The 27003-nt window shown below is 45.7% G+C and overlaps 1 protein-coding gene across 3 annotated transcripts in view; it reads right to left on the bottom strand.

Moving 5' to 3' along the window:
• Positions 1-270: 270 nt before the first annotated feature.
• Positions 271-27003, bottom strand: part of LOC106489865 (BTB/POZ domain-containing protein KCTD12-like) — a 59015-nt gene continuing 32282 nt past the window's right edge. Inside the window, exons 3-5 of one of the 3 annotated variants that reach the window (XM_067304397.1) lie at positions 20082-20138; positions 12149-12271; positions 271-1190 (exon numbers count right to left, since the gene is read on the bottom strand). In XM_067304397.1, the coding sequence (XP_067160498.1) occupies positions 691-1190; positions 12149-12271; positions 20082-20138 (680 nt within the window). In that variant the 3' untranslated portion in view covers positions 271-690. The remainder of the gene's footprint in view (positions 1191-12148; positions 12272-20081; positions 20139-27003) is intronic. The other 2 variants (XM_067304398.1, XM_067304399.1) reach the window with 2 other exon arrangements.

A 27003-nucleotide genomic window follows, 5' to 3' on the forward strand; every position in this document is an offset into this window, starting at 1 on the left:
GGCCATAGACCCCAATGATGAACTTGACTGTGTTCAAGTGTCTGTGTAAAAAAAAGAAAAAAATCAGCAGGACATCATGACTTCACACACAAAAAAAGGTTTTGTTGAATCCCAGCTTTCTACTTGCCAATGTTACGGACAGAGAAATTTTGACCAGAACACAGGGGAGTTAGATATGCAACTTCCATTAATTTCAAGAAAACTATATGTCTAAATCACTTGTGCAGTTTTGAACAACTGAATTCAAACATCTGTACCAAAGAGATTAGGAAACTAGAATTCATTTTTTACATCAACTATATTTTGTTCTTTGAAATGTCAGTAAAATTCATTCTCATGAATGTGGGAAGTTCTGCTGGATGGTAGGTTTGGCCCTGAAGATTCATCCTGGGACCCTTCCTTTTTCTAACCTCTCCATCTGTGTTTAAGCCACTTAACACATCATGCATCCCCCCACTCTCCCCATTGCCATGGTAAGAAGCATGCTGTCATGGCCATAGGCCTGCAGCCCTTCTGGTTGTTGGATGGGCTGAACAGTAACCTACACACACACTCTTCATTTCAGGTGCATGGGGTAGCCTCTGTCACCCACTGCCCAGGGGACTTCAGTGGAAAAACTCAGATTACCACCCCCACTCCTGTGGGAGGCCATCCTCCCCTCAGTGGAGGCCTCAGTCCCAACCTGTCCTCTCACAGGTGGTATTTTTTCAGCAGCTCACTTTGCCACTGACGCTTCTTGTTGGGAAAGGCAGCAGGGATTTTGATCTTCCGGAAGTCCTCAATGCACTTCCCCAGCTCAGACGCCAGTGCCTTCCTCTCCTCGCTCATGGCTGCTGCCTCGGGTCCACCTCCGACCCCATTCTCCTTGACGTTTGAATCATCACTGTTACTTCTCTGCCCCATCTGCTTCACTTCCTCCAGCTTCTTGAAGGACTTGGACAAATTCAGGGTGTTGGGACAGGGTGGGAATTCCTCAGGGGCCTCTGGCCACGGCAAGGAGTCTGCGGGGCTGGGATCCTCCCCCTCCGACGGTGGACCTGTGCTTGGGAGTTTCTCACCCGTGGCCAGAGCTGGGCCAGGCTTGCTTGTGTCAGTGGTTGCAAAGTCGTACCCACTGCTCAGGCCGGCCGAATCCTGCTTCGTCTCTTGGCATTGCTTTGGCTCCCCAGGGGCCTCTGGGGTGCTGTTGACTGGGGGAAGAAAATCAGAGAGTCATGTTAGGAGCAGGAACTTGCACAACCCATGAGGACATGCTACATCGTGAGCTAAAGTAGAGGTATGGCCACATGAGTGGCTGAGCTCTTTGAGGTACAGGGGCAGTTCTTCTGCAGTCATCTGACGTTCCCTGTGGGCTACTGGGCTGAGCTGAGGCCTTGTGTGCTCACCTGGGAAGGTGCTACACAATCCTAGGGCTTGCACAAGCTCAGCTCTTGCTGTCCCACTCTGCACTGTACAAACAGGCCAGCATCAGTGGTCCTTGGCACCCAGACAACTGCACAGAGGTCAAAAGAGGACTATAGACTAAGGCTTGGGGCCAACTGTGGGTACGCCAGGATGATCCTGAAAAGGTTATGAGTTTCATATGCTCTATGGCCTACTCTGTGGTGGTGCTGAGGGATGCGGCGCGCAGGAACAATCCAAACCAGAAACCTAAGATGAAAGGAAGCCTGAAACGGAAGAACAAATTGCACAGCATCCTGCAGACCTCAGGCAGAGACTGCACACACTTTTGTTTGTCAACATTAGTGGAAAACAAGCAGTGACTTTGCATTGGAAATAGCCACTCTGTTTCAATTACCAGCTGCCAGAGAAAATCATTCAGGGAGAAAACTTAATGGAAACTGATAAAAAGGCATTTAGCATAGAGTCTCCTGTTCCCTCACCTCAGGTCTGCAAAGAGCAACATATGCATCCATAGCTGAACCTCAGGGAGCTTTTACTAATACCTGGAAGGAAGGTGAGAGGGGCGCTTCACCAGGTACAGCAGACCTTTCCAACACATCCTTGCTCACCCCGATGCCATCCAAGGAATGACATTCAGTGCTAGTACTATCTGCCCCACGGTACCTACTGTGCTGCTCTTTGGAGGAAACAGCCCAGGCAGAAGCAACTGAGAGAAAGCCGGACACTGGGCTCCAGAGTTCTGGAGGTGCTGTTGGCATGTGACAGACTCAATGATGAGATGGCCAGAGGGGTCCTCAGGTGCCTGAGGGCTCTGTCCACATGGTGGGTCCAGTACTGGGCAGGTCTGTGCCTGCCTAGAGCCAGACCCTGCTCCACAGCTGACGGAGGAATTTTCAAAATCCTTTTTTATTGCAGGTTTGGCTGTTCTAGCAAAGATTTATCTGAAAGTTTTTTTTTTTTTTCTTAAAGATCCTGTTTTTCTAAATATTTTTGGCAGAAGCCTTGGCCTGTCTGTTCTTTGAAATCTTTGGGGAAGGGGTGTGTTTTTCTTCATTATTTGGTTTTCATTTGCACTGTTTTTTTTTTTTTTTTTTGGTTGAATCAGATGCATGGAGACTTTTTTCCCCTCACAATGACAACTTTTGCTTTTCTGAGCAGCAGTATTACCTGGCAGTATTTTTTGTTGCTTCCTCTCAAAACATTTTAAAAAGCCTGCTGTTGCACAGAGCTTTAGCTTGAGTGATGCCAAGGGCCTTCCATTTGCCACTCTCTAACTTTTCACTTGTAACACTGTCGTTTGCCTTTCATTTTGCAACCTTCCACCCACATCCCCCTGCATACTGCTAGGGCCATACTTTTTACCCTTTTATTACAAATGCTCTGGCCCTCATAGCCTTGCGCTGGTGGATTCTGAAATTATGTCTGTTATGTCAGATTTTATAGGAAGTGATTGCCATTGGCATGTGATTTATCCTCCCTCTTTTTTCACCCCTCACTTAGTTTTCTGTTTATAACTTTATACGAGGGAAAAAGCAGAGCTTAGTAAATAGCATTAGTAGCTGATAGCCAAGTAGGCAGCCAATAAGCATTGCCCAATACTGCACCTACACAAAGCTGTACAACAATTAGTGCTGCAACATCTGCCCTCATCAAATGTGCTCCAGTCATCATGATGAACATGAGTGAGAGCAATCAAAAGGGACTGTGAGCAGGTCCTGGTGAAAACTCTACAGTTACTAGAGGAAAGGTATCACGGGGAGGCCCTGCAGCACTGCAGAGGGGCTGGAGAGTCCGTTCTGCTGTGGAGACCCCCACTGCTTTTCTTCCTGAAAGAGGTTTCCCTGTGCCTTTTCTCTCTCTTTCTTTGTCCTTTTCTTTTCCTTTTCCCCAAAGGTAACTTTGATGGTCAGAGTCGATGTATGCCATCAGTGATGAACTTCATGAGCAGATTTTTGTGCACTTAAGTCTGTCTCATCACCCTCTGTGCAACACTGCTGCGTGCGTGGGGAAGCCGACATATGGAAAAGGGAGGAGACTTGTACAGATGAGCAGCACATGTGGGATTACAGAATGGAGAGAAAACAACTGCCCATGTTTCTCAAAATCAAAACAGAAAAATGTAGAAAAAAGTTTTGAAAACAAAGCAAAGATTTTTCTCAAAGATGGTGCACTGAAAAAACCTCATTTTGTCTAAATTTCTAACCTGATTTTTTTTAAGCAGCTCTGTCAGCACAGATATAAAACAGGGTATAAAGTGTTTCTAATTTAAATTCCTGATCTGAGCCTAAACTTTTTCCCCATGGAAGCAGAAAACGTAATTTTATTTCTCCCTGAAAACCTTTCAAAAAGACAGGGTTGGGGATTTTATTTTTTTTCTTTCTTCCTTACTCTTCTTTTTTATTTTGACATTTACTTGAACAGCACCACCACTAAAATCACTAGAGGTGGAAAACTGAAATGTCATCCATCACTGAGAAAAAACTTTGAAGACTGGATTTTCTTTGGCAAATCTCTCCAGGATGTCACAAGGATGCATCTTTGCCCCACATTCTTTGACTGATGGAATGAAATCTCTAAGTTCTTATACCACTTTAATCATCTTATCTGAGAGGCTCACAATTACCTTTGTGAAATGGGGAACTATGGCATAGGGAGCATAAGCTGACATACTCAAATTCATACAACGACTCTGTGGCTTAGCTGGGGATTGAATTCAAATCTCTTAAGTTCTTCTCCAGCACCCCAGCTACAAGACAACCCAATAACGATAGCTAGCTTGGTATAGCATTTTTTGTCTAAAGTTATCAATGCATTTTAGAGTTCATTATTCCCATTTTAGTCACAAATAAACAAAGTAATTTGTTAAGGTCACCTATCCCATATACCAGCCTGAGAACAAAACCTCAGTCTCTTGGGTGCTGTTCTTGTACACTCTCCATAACAGACTGTGCTGATTTCCTTTGCTTGTTCTGGGAAGGGTAGGTTGAAATTCAGCTGCCAGTCTACAAAACTTGCAGAATCCACACTCCTGCAAACTATCTGTTGTTGCTATGTTCCCATTGTATCTGTGACTGCCTGGGGCACATCATGGGCTGCTGAGCTTGGGGAGCTCAACAGGGTGGAGCCACACTGAAAAATCTCCTAGAGTATATGTCTGCCAAGGGATTATAGCTCTTTTGAATCTGCCGGGAGGGTGATCTTCAGTCTATTCCTGTACGTCTCCAGTACACAGTCCCCATGTGAGTGTACAACTTGGTCCAGATCTTATGAAGGCACAATCAGTATAACTCTGCTAATTCAGGTGTGATGAAGTAGTTGAATCCTAACATCTATATGAGGTGAAATAGGACATCTGCAAGCAGTCGAGAGACTTTGCCTAAGGGAATTAGTGACTCTTAATGATTGGTCTTTGGAAATACTCAGTAATTACTCATAACAATTTACTTAGCTTCCTTTCATCTCATTTACTAAGAGTATGTTCTCTCATAGCCTGTTGTGGCTGGCTTTCATGCTAACATCTGTAGAAATGATCTTGTACACATTGAGGAATGCAAATATTAGCAGGTTTTTATTTTCTCTTCATACAGGGCTGTAACACTAGCCTCCTCCTGGCCAAACACCACAGCCCAAGCGTTCACCTGCGCAGGCACATATGTTTCCAGATGGCTAAGGACTGGACTGGAGCCACAAGTGATTCAGATTTGCGGAAGTATTTCAAGGGAAGACAATCCATGCTGGAATTTGCAGGATCCAACAACAGATAGATGTCAAAGGGCAAATGTTCACTTTGGCCACTCTTCTACATGGGGAACCAGCAGATGCTCCGATGAGTGATACAGGATACTTGGAACTAGGAATCTGTGCCTAACCCTGACTATGCGATCAGGGTCTTTATGGCCCCAATTAAAAGACCAGAATGTGCTATGAGGATAAGCATGTCTTTTCTTTCTGAGTGCTCGTGATTCCAAGAGCGTGAGGATCATGTTGGCTAGCGACTGGTCTGGACCAAACCTGACATTGAAAGCCCCAGGCTTTGAGCAGCCAGGTGCTGCTCCAAGTCTTCCATGATGTTTCCTTGTCATTGATCTTCTCTGTAGCTTTGGACAAATAACTTCATTTTTCCTTGGGCTAGCCTTCCCTCACATTTTTGTATCTTGTCTACAGCAATAAGAAGCTCTGTGGGGCCAGCCTGTGTCTGGTGATAAGCAGGTATAGCTCCTACCTTGGTCCTAACACACCTTACAGCTCCTCTTCTGACTGCTCCTCACTGCACTCCAGTTACTCAGCTGGGAAAAAAATATCTGTTATGTAGACTGCATATTTCGTTCTTATTTAATTTTCTCAGACTTTGCTTCCTATGTGACACTTTTGTCTGTTTTAGAGCATCAATTAGAGTGCCGAAGTGACACTTCCAAAGCAGTCCTACAGTGCTGATAGAAATCCTGCTGAGTGCAATTAACAGGCTTCTGCACACTGTGAGCTGATGCTTTGCAGGGTGAGGCACACACTGTCCCAACCCCTTGCTGCTTTTTTGGATACATTTTTTTTTTCCAGAGTACTTGGCAGGGAGATGAACTAGCCGTGTGCCAGAAGCCCAGGGCCCAAGCTCATACTGTTTGGTTTGGTTCTTTGTGTCAGTGCTTTCAGCTCCAGAAAAGATCTGATCTGGGAACAAACCCAAAGGCTCTGGCATATTCTTGTGGCTCTGGACGAGACATTTTCACTTCCCCTTCTGGGAAAGGCAGGCAGCTGACTACTGTCTGGGAAAGACATTGAGCTTTTAAGAGGGATCTGCGTGTGGTCGGCTTTCCAAGTGGCCCAGCATGTCTCAGTGAAGCGGTATGCTCAAGTGCCAGCCCAGCTGCAGACAGGGCTTGCTTCTACAGATGGACTTTTGTGTTTCCTGTATTCCAGATTTCACAGCCTTCCCTCCAAACAAAGACAGCTTCCTTTTGCCCCACCGACTGCACTTGGCTACGTCCTTTGCTGTCCATCTGCCATTACACCTGCCATGCTGAGTACAGACTCCATCTGAGATCTTTGCAAACCTGAGGGCTGATTGGGATTTGACCCTCCTTTGTCAATTTGCAGCAAAGACCTAAGACAGAAGGGTCTTGTCTGGGGAAATGTTAATGAGGCAGATATCTCGTGGCAAAGCAGCATTAGAAGGGGTTTGTTGCCAGATCCCAAAACAGACAGGTGAAGAGCAGTTCATTCCTGTGGCACCTCCCCAGCCAGATGAGGGATCTTCAGCTCACAGCTTCAGCTGTGTTTACTTCAGAGCTTGGTTTGTCCGTCACACCATTTTCTGGAGAGACCCAAATCTCCTCCAGATAGAACAGGGACATTTTTTTTTTTTCCCTAGCCAAAAGCAGTCTCTCATAAAGGGTTATGTCCATACCAGGCAGCCAAGCAGAGAGCCGAGCATCGGTGGGAACCCTCCAACACACAGGCAGAGGCAGAGCTTTGTCAGTCATGGAGCGTTTTCATTTCATGGTCTTATTTCAACAGTTATTTTCCTTACAGATTTTAAATAAATAAAAAAAAACCCAAACACATTGTTTGGGGTCAAAAAGAAATGCCCCAGTTCCTTTACAAGCCTATTAAACTCCTTTTTAGCCTCTTAAATTTAGGGCATTGTGACACAAAAACAAAAGGTTGGGGAAAAGTTTCACAACAAGAGGTGGAAGAGTGTATTTAGTTTGTGTGTGTGTGTGTGTGTGTGTGTGTGTGTGTGTGGAGAAGAGGGGCAGGGATCTAAACAGTTCATTTCAACAATACAGCATAAGTTTAGGTTGCCTTAAAACTGCATTTGAGGGACAGATTTACTCTTTGTCCAGAATGTTTCTCAATGAATTCTTGCTCGAGCGCCTGACAGGGACGGCAAGCTTAGCCCCTGTGCCAAAGGCAGGTGGTGATGGAAATGACTTTATTCTGCGTGTCACGAGTAGCTTCCTCAGGGAAGTGCCAGCCTGTGTCAGCCTTGAGTTATTTGACCACGAGTGGTGATCAGGATAGGCTGGATGCTCTCCTGGATGCACAGGATGTATCTGCAACTTATCCATGCCTGATGCCAAATGGCTGCTGCTGGGGAAGCTCCTAGACCCCCACGAATCTCAGATCTTGCCTCTGCCCAAATTGTTCATTGGAAAGTCAAGCAGAGCCCAAAAATTGATTTCTGCACTTCTGGCTGGCTCTAATCCCTCTTACTTCATCAAAGAAGGACTCTGCATAAATAAATGTCTCTGACCCTATACGCCCTCAGCAGCAACCTCTGCCTTCCCAGGAGCCTCAGTAACACCAGTTGTGCCAGCAAAGCTTGTTGCTAAATCTGCAGCACTGGCAACACTGTGAGTGGATTAATTGCTGTGGCAACCCCGGCAGGACACTGGGGTGGCAGGACCGGGAGAGACAAACAGCCTTGCATTTTAAACTTCCTTGCTAAAAGTCAAGGCCCTTTCTATTCGCTGTGGCAGAATATATCTTTTTTATCAGCACAGGCTCTGCTTTTGCTTTAATGGCCTTAATCCAGCTGGCAGATAGCTCTGGGGGTTTCACCTGCAGCTGTACCAATGCACTTTGCTCTCAACCTTGTACCCAGGCCCCGGTTTCCCTGCCACACAGGTCTGGTAATGCCCTTCAGTGCTGAGCTAGCTCTCCAGGTAGGTCCTGGATCCCTTGGCAGAAAGCACCAAACTCAGCAAAAACCAGCAGGGAGGCTAGTTATCTGTGATGTGCAGGGCCAGAGATTGGCTTGAGCCAAAACTCATTTCATGGGTGGAAGAAATTCTAGCCTGACTCTTCCTTGCTGTTACGTTTATAATCAGTTCCTGCTGTTGTAACATCACAGCAAGAAACAGAAGGGGGAAAAAACAAAACAAACAAACCCAAGCTGGATCTCTCGACAGACCTGACCTTACAGCCTTGAAACAATAATCAAGATTTTCTCTGCCATTCAGGTTGTCCTTTGCTGTCAGGTGGAGGCTGTATGGACTCGGGAGTTGAAATGGCAAAATGAGAGAAGAAGGGTCAAGGCAGCATCACGTGAAATTAAAATCAAAGAGGAGTGGTTACCAGCAGCAGCAGGAGAGAGGGGCTATTTTAATTAGGGGCGGGAAGGCCAGAAGGGGTCTCTTGGCCTCCCTCTCGAGCCCAGCCTGCTCCCACGGCAGGACTCTGTGTGCTGGAGGGGAAGAGAGTTGGCCCAGAGTGCACAAAACTTCCACAAAACAGTTTCAGCCTTTGTGCAATACTTGGAGAGATGGGTTTCAGCTAGAGGGATCTCTCCTTTCTGGCTTTCCTGTTTTATAGTGCCTGTGTGACCTGTGCTGAGTGTGTTCCACCTGCATCAGCACCACAAAGGTGGACTCGTGTGAGAGAACCCATGCTTTTCCACTTGGGGATTTCAGACCTGTTCCCAGGGTGTGACTGAGACACACTATTGCCCCTGATGGAGGGTCTGGCTCTCAGCAGTGAAGGGAAACTGGTCAATGGCATCTGCTGATGTTGGTGTTATACGTGGCACGGTTGACCAATGCCAGGGATTGCCTCTTGCTGTGAAGGGGAGAGGAGCTTAGCCCCCCTCCCATTCCTCCTGGCCTGGGTCCCTCTATGATATAGATATTAAGGGAAGTGTATGATGGTGATGGACTCACAAACATTGCCCTTTTCATCTTCCGCTGGTGTGAAGGCCACAGCTTCACCTCCTTTAGGGTATGTTTAGCTTGCAGAATCACTGTACCAGATAGTGTGGCTGCAGGAAACAAAATACTCTCAAGAGCTCTCATCAAAATACAATATGTATTTGCTGGAGTGCAAGTATATGTTTATGTATGTATATGTATGTTTATATATATATATATAAACACACACATATGCGCACAGTACAGGAATGTATACAACATGGAAATGCTTACATCCTGGAAATGTCTACACTGCAGAAATGCATGCAATGTGGCAATATATGTGCTGTAGGAATTCACACATGTATGCTGGATCAAGCAAAGCTGTGTAATTCAGACTTTTTTGACTTTAGCTTAATATGCCTATCATGAATGACAGATGAATATATTAAGTTAGATACACCTTTTGTTATACATTACTTTTATGGACACCTGTGTTCCTGGACATGGAACAAATAAAGGACATGTTTCTGAAGTTAATTCAGAGCCACGTTCCTTCTGTGAACTGCATCAGCACTCATCACCTTCAAAATCCCTCAGCAAACAATGACACTATATCCATCAGCAGGCTAATTGCTATTCTAAGTTTGTCCCATGATGGCTTTAATCTTTAACTTCCTCCTTATTTCCTCTTCTCTCCAGAGTTCAACACACAGATGGCAGGAGCTGACATTGCATAAGTGAGGCAAGTTGTACTGATGGCTAGAAATTGTCTTGTAAAGAAAGGAGGAAACGTGCCTATATGGGGCTTGAGACTGTGACTATATGCTCTTTGAGTGCCCTACAAGCACAGCCTATTACTGTAATTCAAATACATCCCTGTGAAAGCATTCATATTTCCCAAACCTATCTTTTTCTGTTTTAGAAGGGTAATAGCTCTGCTAGTTCTGCTTTCTCTTTTAGAATACATTTCCTCCTCGGTGTAGTCTCTTCCTCTGTGCAGTCCAAATATTCTTTCCTCCTTCAGGCTATCCTTATTAGTAAAGTGGTAGTTTCTTAGCCCAAGTGATAATTTCACTGGCTAATTTAGCAGCCACACTAATTTGCCTCAGTTCAGGCACTCCTGGGGAGGGTGGGGGAGGCAACAACAAAACCTGAACAAGCAGGAAATTCCCCCAAGGGTCTCCCAGCTCTTACTGCCTCAGAGATAACCATTCCCTCGCTAACACTGGTAGCCAGATGTTTTGCTTTGCCCTGATGCTGGGAAGTCCCAAGTCCTGGCAAAGTCTTTTCTGAGAATGATGTGGGCATGTAATCTGCTGAAGGAGTTTCTTTGGAGGAACTGTGAGATGGACAGCCAAAAGAATTGCCAGCTGAGGTGTGGTGAATTTTATATGATTGACAGCAGCTTTAGCTGACTAAGAATTTGCATGATTGTATCACTTTGGTCATGGTTTATGAGTGAAACGAATCCAGCTTTATGGCAGGGACACGAAAGGCAACACAGTTTATTTTGACAAAGCAGAACTAATTCAGAGATGATAGGTAAAATTCCAGTGACAATGAAAAACCAGATCTTCAGATGTTTTAAGCTGCTGTAACTCAAGCCAGTGGAGCCATGCTGATTTACACCAACAAAAAATCTGACCTAGGGTAGATGTTTCAATCTATATCAAGTACAAGTGGCTTTCACTAGGCACTTCTTGTCAAACAGATCTCTTTAGGCAAGTCCTTCATGTATCTTGGCGGGTGTTAGTCATCGATACTGTATGTGGCAAAAACTTTTCAGGAGGTGCTGTTTCTGGCAAGAGGAGCAATGCTGAGCTGCCTCACTGGCTCAGAAGCCACAGAACACAACAGCAGCTCAGCATCAGTTATCCTGATGTTGAGCAGTTCAATCTGGAAGAGGTCGGTGGGGGAACAGCTCTGCTGGAAAGGACCTGGGATCCTGGTGGGCAGTGAGCTGAACATAAGCTAGCCCTGTGCCCTGGCAGAAAAGGCCAACAGCATCCTGGGCTGTTTGAACAAGACTGTAGCCAGTAGATTGAAGAAAATGATTATTCTCATCTACTCAGCCCTTGTTAGACCCCATCCAGAAAACTGTGACCGGCTTTGGACCCCCAAATAGAAGAAAGACATTAACAAACTGGAGCAAGTTCAGCAGAGGATCACGGAGATGGGCAGGGGCTGGAGCACTTATCCTCTGAGAAAAGGCTGAGGGAGCTGGTCTTGTTCAGCCTGGAGAAAGGAAGGCTTCAGGGGACCTGATAGCAGCTTTACCTACAGGGAGTTACTGAGAAGGCAGAGCCAGGTGCTTTGCAGAGGTGGATAGTGGGAAGATGAAAGACAATGGGCTTAAGCTGAAACAAAAGGGGTTCTGACCGGTTATAAGGAACAACTTTTCCATTATGAGGATAATTAAGCCTTCAAACAGGTTGCCTAGGGGAACTGTGCAGTCTCCATGCTTGTAGGTTTTAAAAATCCAGCTGGAGTTGGGCTTTTGGATTTGGGAGTTGGTTTTGGAATTTTGGAGTTGGCAGTTGGTTTTGGAGTTGGCAAATGGGGTTGCTCAAGGCCTGAACAACTGGGTCTGACCTCAGAGCTGTCCCTGTTTGGAGCAGGAGGTTGGACTTGAGACCTCCTAAGATTCCTTCCAGTCTGAACTGTTCTGCCATTCTGTGATTCTCTATGGTCTCTGACTCTTTATTTAGCATGGAGTCTCTGGGAAAGGCTTTGCATCCTAGCACTGCTGTGCCACAGATTTGATGAGAGCCTCTAAGACATATCTCTGTATCCTTCCTGGTCACTTGGCAGTAAAGAGGGCTTATTGCTAAAAGAAAGGTTCAAAGTGCCATTGTGTAAGAGCATAACTGGACTCCAGGGAGCAAATCAGACTATTTGGGGTGAGGGAATGGGATACAGCAGGAAGAGGAAGAGACTGTGAAACAGGGCCAGCAGGAATGCATGTCCCTACTGAGTGTCTATTGCTAAGCGGAGGTGCCATCAAGACCAGTACATTGCTCTGCATGTGACTGAAGGAGCCTGGGATACTAGAAAGAGCCTCTTCTTGCTCCAGCCTTGCCCAAATGGTTTGTAGAAGCAAACTGGTAAGTGTTTCTCACCTGGAAGTGCTGCTGCCATGTCTGTCTTGAGGTCCAGGATGGGTTCAGAAGAAGAGATATGTTTTTTAGGGCTCTGCTCCGTTTCAGAAGAATGGGGAACAGGCAGGCTAAGCCAGGAGCTACCTAAAAAATCAAGACCCAAAGAAGAAACTCTTAGAAGGCAAATGACACACAGGGAGAGAGGATTGGCATTGTATGCAACTGGGACACATGACAGATGGTAGTCCAGCAGGAGTCTAAAACGTATCTAACTGCACTTCCCACCCATACAAGGGACTTACCTCTCCATGATATCTATAAACATCTCCCAGGTCTAGATCATCGTATCGGCCTGTGCTGAATACATTCAGGCTGTTACATTTCCACTTGTTCTGCCCCTGACAGCGGCTGCTGCCTCTGCAGGACATGCTTGTGGGAGGGCAGATCTGCTAGGAATCTGCATATAAATCTTTCAGACTGGCATCTCTGGGCTACTCATGGATGTGTCCAGAGGCTTTCATCTTCACTGTTGGTGTGAAGTCAAGGTGGGACACACATGTATGCATATGTACATAGCCCCATACTCTGTCTGGCACACACTCTCGTCCTCACAGGTCCTTCTTCCTCCCTACATAGACATGCAGGACACCTCACCATCTGGTATCTGAGATATCTGCCCTGAAGATGAGCAATGTCCTGAAGTCTGTGAAAATGGAGATAGCAGAGAGTCTCTGTGGGACATCTGTGTTTAAAATTGCAGCTGGGCAACGACTGGAGTTTCCATTTTTGCAAGGACTTTTTGAGATCTGAAGATGGTGAGAAGCACTGTAAAATAGTCAGTAATCAGATTTAGAGCAGACCGTAGCCTTTCCACTTATTTGAAATGGTGACCTCTTGTGCCAAATGGGGAACAAAGCCTGTGCTTTCCCTTTCCAAAAGCTAGACCATTGCCTGCTCCATGGACACAGCAGCTGAATGGTGCTTTCTCAGAGGACGCAGCACCAGTCCTCTCCCACTGGACCCAGTGGGAACTGCTGGTTCTGCTGGGCAAGCAGAGCCTTTTATGCACAAAGCACTCCATGAGCCATTCCTGGAGTGCAGCCATCTCTGCTCTTGGAAAGGAAGACATTTTTGGCCAAGGTCACCAGGAAATCCCTGAGTGGGTGTGCACACAAAAAGCGCTCCAGTTTGTAGTTTTCCAAAGCAAAGGGTGGAAGTAGGTGCCCCTACCTCTGAAAGGCAGATGGCTGAGTAGCTTTTCATGACTGACAGAAGCTGGGATGTCACAAGCCTGCCTTGCAGACAACCATGCCATGCTCTCCTGTGCTCATACTCTACAAACCAGTAGACTTGTGGCCAGAATAAGTTATTGCATCCAGGAGAGGGCAGCAGAATACTAACATGCTCAATGCATGTTGCCACTGCAATTATGTTTCCTCAGAGTAAACTCCTTACTCTTTCCTAGGCTGTAAACATGGCCTTCTACTTCCCATAACAATAATCTTCACCCAGAGACTGTGGCAAAGTCTGTGTGGTCACCATCTGTCAGTGAGTCTATAAAAGTTTCTAATTAATGTCCTACAGTTGCTATTTTTGTTCCCTTTTAAACAGAGAAACTGTTTACAATCCCAAATCTAGATCTGGAAGAGGAAGTCTGGGCCAAATTCAATGCCACTGGGCCCTTGCAAACTCTTTTGGGAGCTGTGTGGGATAAATGGGGCAGAATCCAGCCATTGAAGGGTCTTGTGAATTTTCCCCTCTTCCCTTTGCTGCTAGACCTTTCCCTTCTCTCCTGTGGTTACAGATCACAGAATCACAGAATCGCTGAGGTTGGAAGGGACCTCTGGAGATCATCTAGTCCAACCCCCCTGCTCAAGCAGGGTCAGCTAGAGCACCTTGCACAGGATTGCATCCAGGCGCATTTTGAGTATCTCCAGAGAAGGAGACTCCACCACCTCTCTGGGCAACCTGTTCCAGTGCTCTGTCACCCTCACAGTGAAAAAGCTTTTCCTCATGTTCAGATGGAAGTGTCTGTGTTTCAGTTTGTGCCCGTTGCCTTGCGTCCTGTCGCTCGGTGCCACTGAAAAGAGTCTGGTTGCTCACAGGACACAGGGAACAGCAGCCTCTATATGGGACATGGGAACAAGGTCCTGGACTCAGGCCCCAGGCATGTAAGCGGAGGAGGAAAGACTTTCTGATGGAGTAAGAACTGCAATGATGAGGACACATCCCAGTATTTACACTTGGCTCCTTCACTGCATTTTAATAACTGAGTATCCCCAGGTATCTATCAAACACCCGCCCAGCATCCAGCAGATCTTAGCAGGGGTCACACTGCTGGGTTTCTGCTTCCACATGCTGTCATGCAGCAGATCAGAGTGGCAGTGCAAGCCAGTGCTTATTAAAGATTTAAAAGGCAAGCTGTCAGCAGTGCTGCTAAGAGATGGGCTTTTCCTCTTATAGCTCTATCCCTTTCTAATACTAATAGGCTTGGGAGGAGGATGCAAAATGGAAGTGTGCTGACCAGCTAAGGGTGAGGGTTACTCTTTTCAGAGGTTTTGCACACCCAGGGAGGTCTTTCTAGCAGTTTGCTCTTCTTTCACCACCCCTCCTTGGTCTCTGAGATTTCAGGTTAGGCTTGGGAGGTTGTGGGTGAGGGTCAGTACAGCCTCAGAGCAGTGGCACAGAGGAGAAACTATTCCCTCATGGCTGCCCCTCTGCCACCTCTGCCAAGGGAAATGAAACACCCTTCCACATTTGCTGTGAGCTGGCAGACAGATCTGAGCTGTGGTCTGTGTTCTCTGCTGGAAGAATGGCATTATTCCTCATTTTGTTGAAAATTGCAGCTGGGCATTGACTAGAGTTTCCATTTTTGCAGGGACCATTTGAGATCTGAAGCCTAGATTTGTATTAGGGTGGAACAAACACAAAGAGTTTCAACCTTCTCTATAAAGGAAGATGCTAAAATCAAAATTTGTACCAGGATCAGTCCATGAGAATTTCAACCTTTTTTTAATGCTGTATCTTATCAAACAATAAAAAAAAGACATTCTGTTATTATGTGAACTGCTTGTATGTGTGATTTCCTTCTAAATTTTAGCAAAACCAGACCAATTTCAGAATACATATTTCAGTTAAGATTTAATCTATGGCAAAAAAAGCTTGTTTCATACCAGTTTTTCTTTCCAGCTCTACTTAATATTTCACTGTCTCTTTTTCCCCTTCAGTTTAATTAATTAATTAAGTTTGTGAAGCACTCAGATCACTTGATGTTGAAGGACAGAGTATAAATAGTTTTGCTTAATTGCTTGGAGGGAAAGGTGAAGTAGCAAACTCTATGTCTTTTTCACAAATAAGTTTTTATTTTTAGAAGCTACTTGCAAGGAGTTGGCACAGAGCATAACTGGTGAACCCTCTGCCCATTGTACTGGAATCAGCCTCCTTGTCCTTCACGGGATTTCACTATTCTCTGAACCTTTCTCCTGACTTGCAGGATTTACCCCATTTCTATGGTACACTGCATTCACCTGGAACTGCTACAACTGCTTGTGCAAAGGTGCAGGCACTCTAACAAGAGCGACCCAAGAGAACCCTTTGCATCATTTTGCCAGGGTGAAATTCATCATTGTGTTGGACTGGATGAAGAGTTAACAATGAGAGAGCTGCCCGATTTGTAGCATTCAGGATTTCACCTAGTGACCAGGGGGAAATTCCTAGTAGCATGCCAATGGTCACATGTGAAGATGGAAGCAGGGTCAAGACTCAGCTCAGGCCTCCTCATTCAAAAAACCAAACCTCATAATGACCCCATCCAATGCAATGTCCTGGGAGTTTTGTGCTGCAGCGTGCGCTATGCATGTGAGGGATACCATGTGCTAATAGCAATGATTTCAACACCATTAGCTCAGCTTTCTCCTTAATCCATGCCAAATATGCAACATATAGGTAAGCTGTACCTCACATCCAATTTATGACTTCATTGAAAGTAATGGCCTCGAAACCATAAAATTCTAGTTAATGTCATTGCAATTCATATTCAGCCTTTTGCCTCCTATGCTTGGGACACTACAAGTGACTGGTGCTCTTGATGTTAGTTTTGGGTTAAAGCCTTCTTCAGTGATGGGTAAAGCAAGACTGGAGAGGGGAAGGGAGGGGAGGAGAGGAGAGGGAATGGGGAGGAAAGTCAAGAAATGAACTCTCCCTTAGAATCAGCCAGAACAGGGCTTACGAAAATCCAGAGCCTGGTTTGTCCATCTATCAGGATCAAATCATGAGGGAAGCAGTTGTTAAAGAAATATAGATTTTTATTGGATCCCTGCCAATTTTCTTTCACAAGGAGGCAAAAGATGATAGCAAATAAAACAGAAGTCCCTCTATTTGCACTGACATTGTGTGAGGAATGAGGCCACCAGAGCAGGGCCAGCTGTGCCTGCTCTTGCCAAAAGCCTTAGGTCTGGCCATCCTGCAGTGCTTATCAATGAGAGGGTCAACTCTTCCTGCCCCCCACCCCCACCTCACAAGCAGGGAAACAGAGGTCAGGATGCACCATGAGTTGTCCAGGGTTGAGGGGGAACCCCTCCTCCTGAGCTAAAGCATTATGTCTTACCTTCCTGGGGTCATACAGGGCCCTTCCCTGAGCTGAGTTTTCCCTCATCATGGTACAGTCTCAGCAGCAAGACCTGAAAAGTCTGCTGCAGCAGTGAGGAGAAGGCATAAAGGACAACATTGTCTTGGCTCAGCATTTGCAGCTATCTAGGCTCCTTGCTGTCTCAGGGGAAAGTTTCTCTGCTTCTTTGGCCTTGTTATTTATTGTCTTCTGCCAACACTCAACAATTCTTTGTGCTTTAGCCTGAAAGAGGTTTTCCCACCATAGCACTTCTTGTTCTTTGGGCTACTTTTCACTAATTTATGGAATTCCATCCCATTCCTAGCTACAGCCCCAGTGTGCAAAGTGGAAGATTCCTTCAAGAGCATCAAGGCAGCACTCAGATGGGAGTCAATGAAGAAGGGTTGGGAAGATGTTTGCCGTGCCATAATTTCCAGGAGGACTGGGAACGTGCTGTTCCAAGCGATCATTCCTTGGCAGTATCTGCTGCACAAAAATGGCTCCAGCTGTCTTTCTTGACATGCAAATCTGTTTTTCTCTAAATTTTCCAGGAGTCACCTTTCAGAAAGCAGGCTGCCTGACAGTTTCCACACAGATGTAACTGTGCTCACTTCCTATCTGTATATTTTTGCCAAGCAGAAATTCCACAATCTAAAGACCTCACAGGAGAGATTCCAGCCAGGGTTAGGAGACTGCTCAGTTTGCGGGCCAAGCTGGGGGTGTTAGTGGCAGGAAGACGAAAGGGAAAAGTGGGAATCATTGCAGCTCTTAGCATTTCTTCATGCCAGATCAAATGTTTTGCTCACCTCCAAAGGCAAGAGTTGCATTTTGCATTTGTTTAAGAAAAGAAAAGGGCTTAAATTCCTCAAAGCAGGGGGGAAATTCTCAGCTCCCCTGAAAGGACATTGCCTATCTGTACAGAGCAGGGGATGTGGTTGCGGGTCTTCCATTCTGACAGAGTGCCCTGACTGGCATGGACTGGCACCAAGGTTGCCTTCATCCAGGCAGTGTCTCAACTTCTGGGCTAGAAGAAAGGGGGAGATGCCCTCTCCTCTTTCTCCTCCTTCCAGAAATTCTTTTCTTATTTTGCAAAAACTCAGTGTCCAGCTTAACCCAGATCTGCAAGTACTTGGGGTCAGTCAACATAACAATGTGTCCTGGTGTGCTCTGTGCATTAGTGCTCCTGGTGAGCCTCTTCCTCTTTAAGGCTTACAGAAGAGTTTCTAGTTTTCCTTTTTTTTTGGTGTTGATTTGGGGAGCTGAGGTCTGCAAAAGTCACAGTAATTACATCAGTTACATGAGCTAAAGCCTTTCCAGTACACCGAGATGCACCAGTAGACCCTCACATCCAGGTGAATACCCCATCCCTTATGTCAGTGGTCCAGCCCATATCTGCAAACACTCCTTCTCCAGCTAGCAGACAGCAGAAGCATTATGTCTTGTTCCACAGATGAGCTATAGAAATATGAAGAAATTTGCAGAGAATTGAACCTGCCTCACACAAGCAAAGGAGACAAAGTCTAAAACCTGGCAAGTCCTCCTCATTCTTCACCTTTCTCTCATTCTTTGTGCCTTTCCCTACTCAAAGAGAGGTTGAAGCCAGGATACCACTCAGTGGAAAACCTGCCAGAGTCTAATCCAGTTCTGGAAAGCCTCCCTTCCATATTACATCTGAAATTTGCTCCCTTTCATTTCCATTTTGGAACTTCAGTCATCTGGCAAATGGCTGTTTATATCCCCGGATCATAGCCTTTGCCAAAGTGCTGAGGAACGTGCAGAAGAAAAGCTCGCTGTATAGTGATGGGAGCCAAGCATAAGCTGAGCAATGCAAGAGGGAGACTGTGCTTCCAAGTGAGAGACAAAGCTGCTCAAATCACCCTCTTGGCCAGCATTTCCAGGCATGCAGATACTCACTGGAACGTCTTATTAAATGTCCCTGCTCATTCGTTAAAAGCCGTGTATGACAGACATGTCTCTGCCTCATGCTTCTTCCCTAGCTAACCTAGGCAGCGACCAGCAAACCGCAGGTCAGCCTGCCTCCTCATTGACCTTGAAGAGCTTGGACTCTGATAAGCACAGGCCCAGCAGCAGACTCAGTCTCCTCATCCCCTCAAGCCTCTCCAGAAAGGCTCCATCTCCCACAGATTCTAGACCCAGAGAATCCAGATCCACTCACTGCATTCAAAACACTGGGTTTGTCCCATTCATCTGGCAGTTTGAAATGATCCTATGTTGTGCCCATCCACTGCAAGCTACTGGGGCCCTGCCTTCCAGGAGTGGTGCAGGTTACTTGGGTCCCGGCCTCCTCCTTCTCTAAGGAAGTTAGTTTCTCACTCCACCTGCACAAGCCATACCTTACTGCATGTTTATCCCCAGGAGCTAACTTCCCTTCGCTAAGCAGCCAGGTCAGAAGCAAGCAAAACTTGGTGTTATGTAATATTTTGTCCCTGAGACAAAGTTCCTTCTGACCACTTTTCAAAGAAACTTCAGGGCTGGACCAAAACCCAGGATTTGGGAAGATTTCAAACTCCCCATGGAAATGTGTTGGCTTAACTCCACTTTTGGTTAAACTGTCTCAAATCCAGTTTGTCTGAGAAAGAAAGTTGGTTAGATCGTATCCTACAGCTGGGGAGAAGGGACTGAAGCCACAGACCTGATTCTTGTGGCTGGTGAGTTTTGAGGAGAAGATTTCTAAGGTCAAGTGCTGTCACATGCCAGGTCTGGCCTCTTTGGCATCAATAGCAAAGCCTTCTCTCATTTTTCCCCATAGATACATAAATAAAAAGGACCTGTGGTCACACCAGATGGCTCTTATGTTAATGGTGTAATCCATTCATTAATCCTCAAATGAATAGGTCTGGATCAGCAGCACTGAGCAGCCTCTGTGTGTTGGTAGGAAGAGGTCTTGCCCAGAACAGCTCATGGGGATTTTTTTTTTAAACCTATCAATAGGAGATGTGGAATGAAGGTGGCATTGTAGGAAGAAAGCTCTTTCAGTATGCAGAGGGACCAGGATTACTTGCTAAAAAGCATCCTTTTATCCAGTGGCAGCTAGGCCACTTGGTCTCTGAGGCAGACCTGGAAAGGTCTCTCCTGAAATGGCTCTTCTTGTTTGTGTCCCTCCCTGATGGCAGACTAGAGAAAAAAATGGCAAGGATGTCTGTACTGAGACTCACAGGGCTGTACATGCTGTGGAGAAATGCCTGCGAGTTCTCCAGTTTTGGCACTTGAACCACAAAAAAATGCATGACTGAAGCTCAGATCCCTGAGCCTCTCTAACCCACAGCTACACCTGCACCTTCAGCCACTCCGATGCTTTCTCCAGAAATCCTTTATGGCAGTCTTTACCTGGAAGGCTGAAGTGTCTGGATATCTGCCTGGAGTTTTGGCCTTGCACAGCAGGACCTAGAAACAAAGGAAAAGGTGTGGGTCTGACTCTGTTCCATGGTGACAGCTTTCTGGTGACCTCTCCTTACACAAACACATCGGTCTGGGAAGGGATACAAAGAAAGCAAAGATCACAGTGATCCCATCCTGTGACAAATTATTTCCATGGAATTGCCCTTAGAAGTGCAGTGCAAACCCAGCCAGGTTTTATATTGGACATTTACATTGAATTGTATCTGGTAGGCACTCTGCTGCACTCCTCCAGAGCATTTTATGTCATTTTGAAATGGAGAATAAAATGACACCCTTAATCCAGGAACAACTTCAGCAGCTCAGGCCCATTTTACTATTTCTGTTAAAGACATGTCTTTGCACTAGTGGAAACCGGCAATTTTCTGAAGGGAAGATTTCTGTCAAAGATGCCAATCTGTTGAAAACAAACTTGTTCAGGAAAAAGACTGATTTTTCCTTATCTCCACTGTTGAAACATTCTTTGAAAAGTGTTTGTAAACTATGAAAGTGAGCTTGTCCAATATTTCCCAAAACGGAAAAGCAGGACTTTGTGTGGGAAGAGCTCTTTGTTCTGAAAACCTCTGTTCTGTAGACTGAAAAAGGTTGGGGGAGATGAGACTGGACTTAAAAGCTGAAATCACAATGAAATATTTGGGATCTTTTCCCCCCTTTTATTGTATCACTCCATTTCATTTTAGGACAGGATAAAAACGTGAAATTGCCACTTCTCTGTTAAGTGGTGAAATCTATTCCTCATCCACCTTTCAGCCTTTCTGAGCCCTGATCTCCAGGGCTTTCTGTCTCTACGGGCTTTTGTCCAGACCTGGCACCTTGTGCTATTTGCTAAAACATACCAGCCGGCCATCAGATACCGGTCTGGGAGGGCACAGCTCTCTTACAGGTCCTGTGGCATATCTATCAGCCACTGTGTGTAACTGTTAAGTTCCTTGTGCTGCATTTATATACATATATATGGTACATATTATAGATACACATACATACATATATATGCATACATATTTATGCATATATACGTATACACACATACACACATATAGATACATAAACATCAGAAAGTGGAGGCTTACAGATAGTTCTGATCTGTTGAAAGGGTACTACTAACAGACTTCAAAGCCGAAGAAGTCCTTTCACTGTCCACTTGTTTAGCCACTGCTGGCCATCTAGTCCCTAAGCCATGTGTTGCACCATTGTCATGATCTAGCTCTCTGAACAACTGAGCTGGCCCAGACCAAGTCTCTACTGGGGCAAATGCACACAGCCCTGATCAAAGTGAGGACCTGGCCCTCTGATCGCAAGCCTGTGTTTATCCATGGGTAGACTTCCCTCATCGTGTCTCCACAGAGACACTAGCATGTGCTATTTGTGCAGTGTGGTGGGCAGATCCTGTAGGTGCAGGAACAAGGAAATGAGATAGTGTATCCCTTCCCCAGAGGTGAGGAAGTTTTCTGATCAGACTGGCATGACTTCAGTTGAGTCCTCTAGGGCTAGGATATCTCCCTTGGTACTCTTGAGGGGTTCCCCAGCCTGGACATCGCAACATCCATGTCCCTACTGATGTCTTTTGCACCCAGTATGCAGAAGAGCAAAGGAACTGCACTCTTGTTCCTTTTGTGAGGTTGTGGAGTGGTTTGAGGTCTTCAGAGTAGGGGAAGACTGGAAATAAGCACTAAAAAAGTTGGAATCTGCAGAGCCTGGGAGGCGAATTGGCTACTGGTCACTGCCACCAGGGTTGCGTGGCCAGGAAGCTGTGTGGGCCCTGGGCACTTCAGCAGTGTAAGTCACCAGGGAGCTACTCAGAAATATGGAGGTGTTGTCCAGAAGATGTTACCCACTGCCTCCAGCAAGCAGCAGTGGGGGTCTGAAGGATGTGGAGAAGTTTGTTCACCTGCCTGAGCATCAGCAAAAAAGGAAGCAATGAAAGAGAATAAGGAAATTGTAGGGAAAAGAAATCACTTTGTAACCCCCGCCAAAGAAAGGGTAAGAGTGATACTTGAGGCAGCTTGACACAGTAATAAAATGAGACCGTGCCAAAAACTGAAATGCAAAAAGAGAAAGCGCTGTAACAATTGGACTGACCGTCTAGCAGCAAACCCCGCGCTGCCCGCGTTTTCCCCGGAGAGCTGAGGACAGGCGGGCAGGAAATGACAGAGCTCTTCTTATGAATAAACACTTCCTCAACAAAACCGGCTGCTAGAATGGAGGCCTCCAGGCCAGCAACCGTTTTTCATCTCTGAAAAGTTGCTAGGGCTGAACTTTAGAAAGGTATAAACAACCGATTTCCTGCTTGCTGGGGAGGAGGGAAATGTTTTTGAGAGCGCCCCGAATGGCTGATTAATTCCTTTGGTTTCCTTATGGAAGAATGTTGGGGTGAAGCAAGACATCTCCCTCTGTCTGGTTCTAGCTGGTTGAATTGGAAAGAAATTTTACCTAGAAACACATTAATGCAATGTGCAGGGGGAGGTTAAAATTAAACTTAATCTTGAAATATCGTTTCAAAAGGAGAAATTGAAGTATTTCATTCAGAAACTGCAGAAGGAAACACATCCATTTTTTCACTTGACAGAAAAGGTTTTTTCAGCACTGTTCCCTGTATTTTTTTATGAATTTGCAACTAGTCTTAATTAACTCCAAATCTGCATTTTTCACCAAATAAATGGTTCACCTGAGCATGTTTACTATGATCCATTTAGGAATTGCAACCGCTTCTGTGCATAGCAAGTGAATTGAAATAATAATTAAAGGCAGTATTAAAAACTGCCTGCATATTCCTAATACACAGGGAAAAAAAAACATTCATCTTGCATTAAGTCAACAAAATAGTGGATAATGGAGAACAGTTAATACATTTTCCTGAGTGCTTTTTGATAAAGGCTATCAAAGAGGCTTTTAGGGAAACTCAATAGCCAAAGGGGAATTGTCTAAGTTCCACAATGTATTAAAAGCTTATTAAGATAGAGAAAAGAAGAAATGAAATCCAGAGTTCATTTTCAACATATAAATAATATAATAATAGGACATCCCTGAGAGTCCATCTTAGGATTAAAGTCTTTTATTAACGATGCAGGGGAAAGGGTAAATAGTCAAGCAGAAAAAGTTTGCACAGAATAGAAAATAATATCAGCTGTTTGAGTCTAGGAAAGCTGCATGGGGATATCTGAGAGACCTGGCAAAGGTAAGCTAATGAAGAGCTTCCCAGCAGGCTGAATGAAATGCTGAGCAATGAAAAGCGATGCACATTAGAAGGCATCATTTGAACTTCTCTTACACCTTGGTGCGTTTTAATTAGCCATAGTCACTAAGGAAAGAAAAAAAGGAAAAGGAAAAAGAGAAGAAGATCCTGGCATAATTATGAGCAGACCAAGAAATGATTGTTCAGCACTCACCTGTGACCTCAAGCACAACACTGACAATAGACTGCATTGGGCAGGGGGATAAGAAACAGTACAGAAAATATAAAAACACATTAGGAAACACAGTAAGGCTCTACGTTCAGTGCTCACCACTTCACCTCAAGAGAGACGGAGCAGAATTAGAATCTGCCCAAAGCAGCTCAGCAGAATTATGAGAGGCATGAAGAGGTTTCAGAATGAAATGGGAAAGATCAGGAGAGACAAGTTTAAAGCATAAAGAAATAAGAAAAAAAACCTCGCAGGGGCATTATCGTAAACATAAAAACACATGGTAAAGGGAAGATAATTCATGATCACCTGCTTATCTTCTCTTGGTTCAGCAGGAAAGGGCCATGCAGTAAATGAAAAGACTCTGTATTTGAGAAGAGATGACTTCCAGGCTCTGCTCATCTGTGGAACTTGCTTCCACAGGGTGTTGGGCACTGAATCCAAACAGGCAGAGGCATCTGTATGGATATACTTTTACTGGGAAAACTAATCATTGGGGGGTATATTACCTCCATGGAACCATGCCAATTTACATCAGCTCATGATGGTGCCCCACTTGTAAAATTAGTTTAGACAAGTTTGAACAAGATAAGAGACAGAAACCACAATGCTACAGGGTACTGGACATCACTCACCAGCTAAGGTTAAGAAGAAATTCTCCCAGAGCTGGGCTAATGCAAAACAGAAGGTATTTCACAGGGATTTCTTTCACCTTGGTCTGAAATGTCTCTACCAGGCACTATCAAAGACCGGATACAGGGCTGGATATAGAGTTTGCTCATTCTTCTTGCTTCTGATCTTGTTTTCTAATGTAATTGTTTGAGGTTTTCAGCCTGCCCATGTATCATTTCTGGACAGGCCAGGGCACTTAATCCACATTTGTTTATTCATTACTGGAAAGCTTTTCAGTTTATCTTTAGTATCATTCAGATCTAATTTGATTACAGGATTTGTTTAGTGGTGAGTTCATACTCCGAGAAAGAAGCATTAATTAGATCACGGTTGCGCAGCCTGGAGGGAGACTCATAGAAAGAGCTATTTGGGGAAGAGAAAGGGCACATGGTGTGCAGAAAGGCCACTCACAAGCCGTCATTTCCAGGTCCGCGCACATCAGCGTGTTTTACCTGACGCAGATTTGCAATCCCCCCAGGAGCTGGTGGGCCTGAACAATTCCCCACCCTGCAGACGGACACATGTGCCAGGCTGGTGTGGAGGCTGAGGGAGATGCTCCAGCTGCTCCGGTAGTCCGGGCTGCGTGTCGGGGCAGCAAAGCCCCTCCTGTGGGTAGGAAGCTCTGAACAACTGTGGTACACAGCTGGATAACACAGAAAAGTTGTCTGTGGCTATGGATGCTGCAATGCTCAGGTCATACATATAAAAAGATGTTTACTAGGGCTTGCATGTGAGCAGCAGGGTGAGCCCGGGGCCAAATGTGCTGTCAACGGTAGAGCTGGCACAGAGACGCCAGCTCTTGATAAGCCTTTTCCAGGGCTTGGGTGGCTCCTGGTGAAAAAGCAGGAAACTGCATTAACACAACATCCGGTGTACAGGGCTCCAGGGTAGTGGAGACGGATTGGCAGGCCTAGCATTAATCCGGAGGGCTACGCCCATCACTGACGGAAAGGATCCTGCTTCCCCTTGCTTAGCAGGGAGGCACTGACCAGGCAACTGAGGCCTCATGGGCAGATTTCCCCTGAACAAACGTCTTCAGGCATTAGAGACCCTGAACTTGAACTGCCATGTTCTTACTCCTCTTCAATTTCAGTGGCAGGATAGCTGTGCGTGGTTGAGTACCCAGGGCCAGACTCTCCTGTCTCTGCTAGCCATTGGAGGCTCGCTTGCTGCAACATGTTAATAGCAAGAGCAGGGTCAAGGCCAGGATGTTTTTCCCCCATTGTTTGTGGAAGAATTAATCAGAAAATTGCAGTCCACCAGGCTTTAGGGTTGGAGCTAAATCCTTTCAAATCAGTGTCATCAAGCTCCCAGACACTGATTATTTAAATAATGGCTTGGATTTTTTTTTATTGTATTTTATTCCAGTCTTTGCGGGGGTGGGGGGGAGGGGAGGAAAGCCCCAGGATTTTTTTTCAGTTTAGATGTAAAATGATATAAATCGTAAAATACAGCTTTGCTGGATTGTATCTCCATGCCAGCTACACAGATGGCTGAGGGGAGGCAGAAAACCTGATACCCCTCACCCTGCGTGCAGTGAGAAAGCCAGCCTGGGAAACACGCTGGGAGGTGACCAGAAGACCAGGAGGGCAGATGGCCAAGAGGAAAGAGAAGGGAGGAAGACAGGCCTGTCACTCTCTCTTCCCTGTGTTAAAATTCAGATCAAGGCTGATTTCAGTCTTGTCGCTGGCAATGTTATGCCTGGTGAAGCTGCTGGAGGTTAGGTCCTGAAGCTCATAACCATGACTGACAGCTCACATCCCAGGCAACCTCTTTAGGCTCCAGAATTGCTTTATGTTTCTTACTCTATACTAAATTAATCCCAGACCCAAGCTGGAACAGTTCAAACTGGGGTTGGTCTCATGGACCTGTGCTACAGTGGATTTCTTCCTTAGGTTGTCAGGGCTGTGTTCTAGATCAGAGGACAAAAAGATACCGTCAACCACAGTAGTGGAAAGAAGGGAAACAGGCCTTCGGAGGTCTGTTTTTGGTGGGACCCATAGCTTCTCCGTAGAAAACGGGATCTAAGCAGAGAAAGCTAATAGTATCTTGTGAAGCCATGAACGAGAGAGAGCCTGGATCAGAGCTGGGACTCATCCTTCACTGCTCTTTCGAACTGCATCCCATGTGCAGGAAAGGCTGTTCATGCTAAACAGCTGGATTGTGGTGTATTCACAGACGACACTGAGCAAAGGGGAACTCAGTGCTGTGACATGCAGTTTAGCAATCACGGACCAGGGAACAGGTGTCAGAGGCTTGAAAGCCAGGACAATTTGGGGTTCTTTGAAGGCAGAGCTCGTGAGGAGGGGTAGTCACACAATCTACTGTCGGCAATACACCAAAATCACAGACGGAAGTTCGTAAATAGGCACGAAGAGCCTCATTTGGGTGCTTCCAGATGTTTGCTAGAGTCTTCTGCCCCCAATCTGTTACATGGGCAAGGTGTTTAAATTTAGGTGTGGTACATATCCCCCACCACTAACTAGCTCACTTCCTGCAGGCAGCCAAAATAGTTAAATAGATGTTAGATCACATAGGGCTGTGGGTGGAGGTGCAGGCTGGTGAGAAGACCTGCCCTAGGCAGGAGCAGCACAGAGGTGTCCAGGTGGTCATTGGCAGAGCAGAGGAAGGGAAGGGAATGTAAAACATTGAGATCAGAGATAAGACTGAGACAGAAACAAGAGAGTAGCAGCATCTCCTCAGTCACACTCGTGGAGCTCCAAAACAGTCTAACCTGGCAAGGTGGCAAGTGAACGAAAAGAAATGGGGTTTCACATGTG

This window comes from Apteryx mantelli, chromosome 13 (genome assembly GCF_036417845.1).
Source record: "Apteryx mantelli isolate bAptMan1 chromosome 13, bAptMan1.hap1, whole genome shotgun sequence".
Lineage (NCBI taxonomy): Eukaryota > Metazoa > Chordata > Aves > Apterygiformes > Apterygidae > Apteryx > Apteryx mantelli.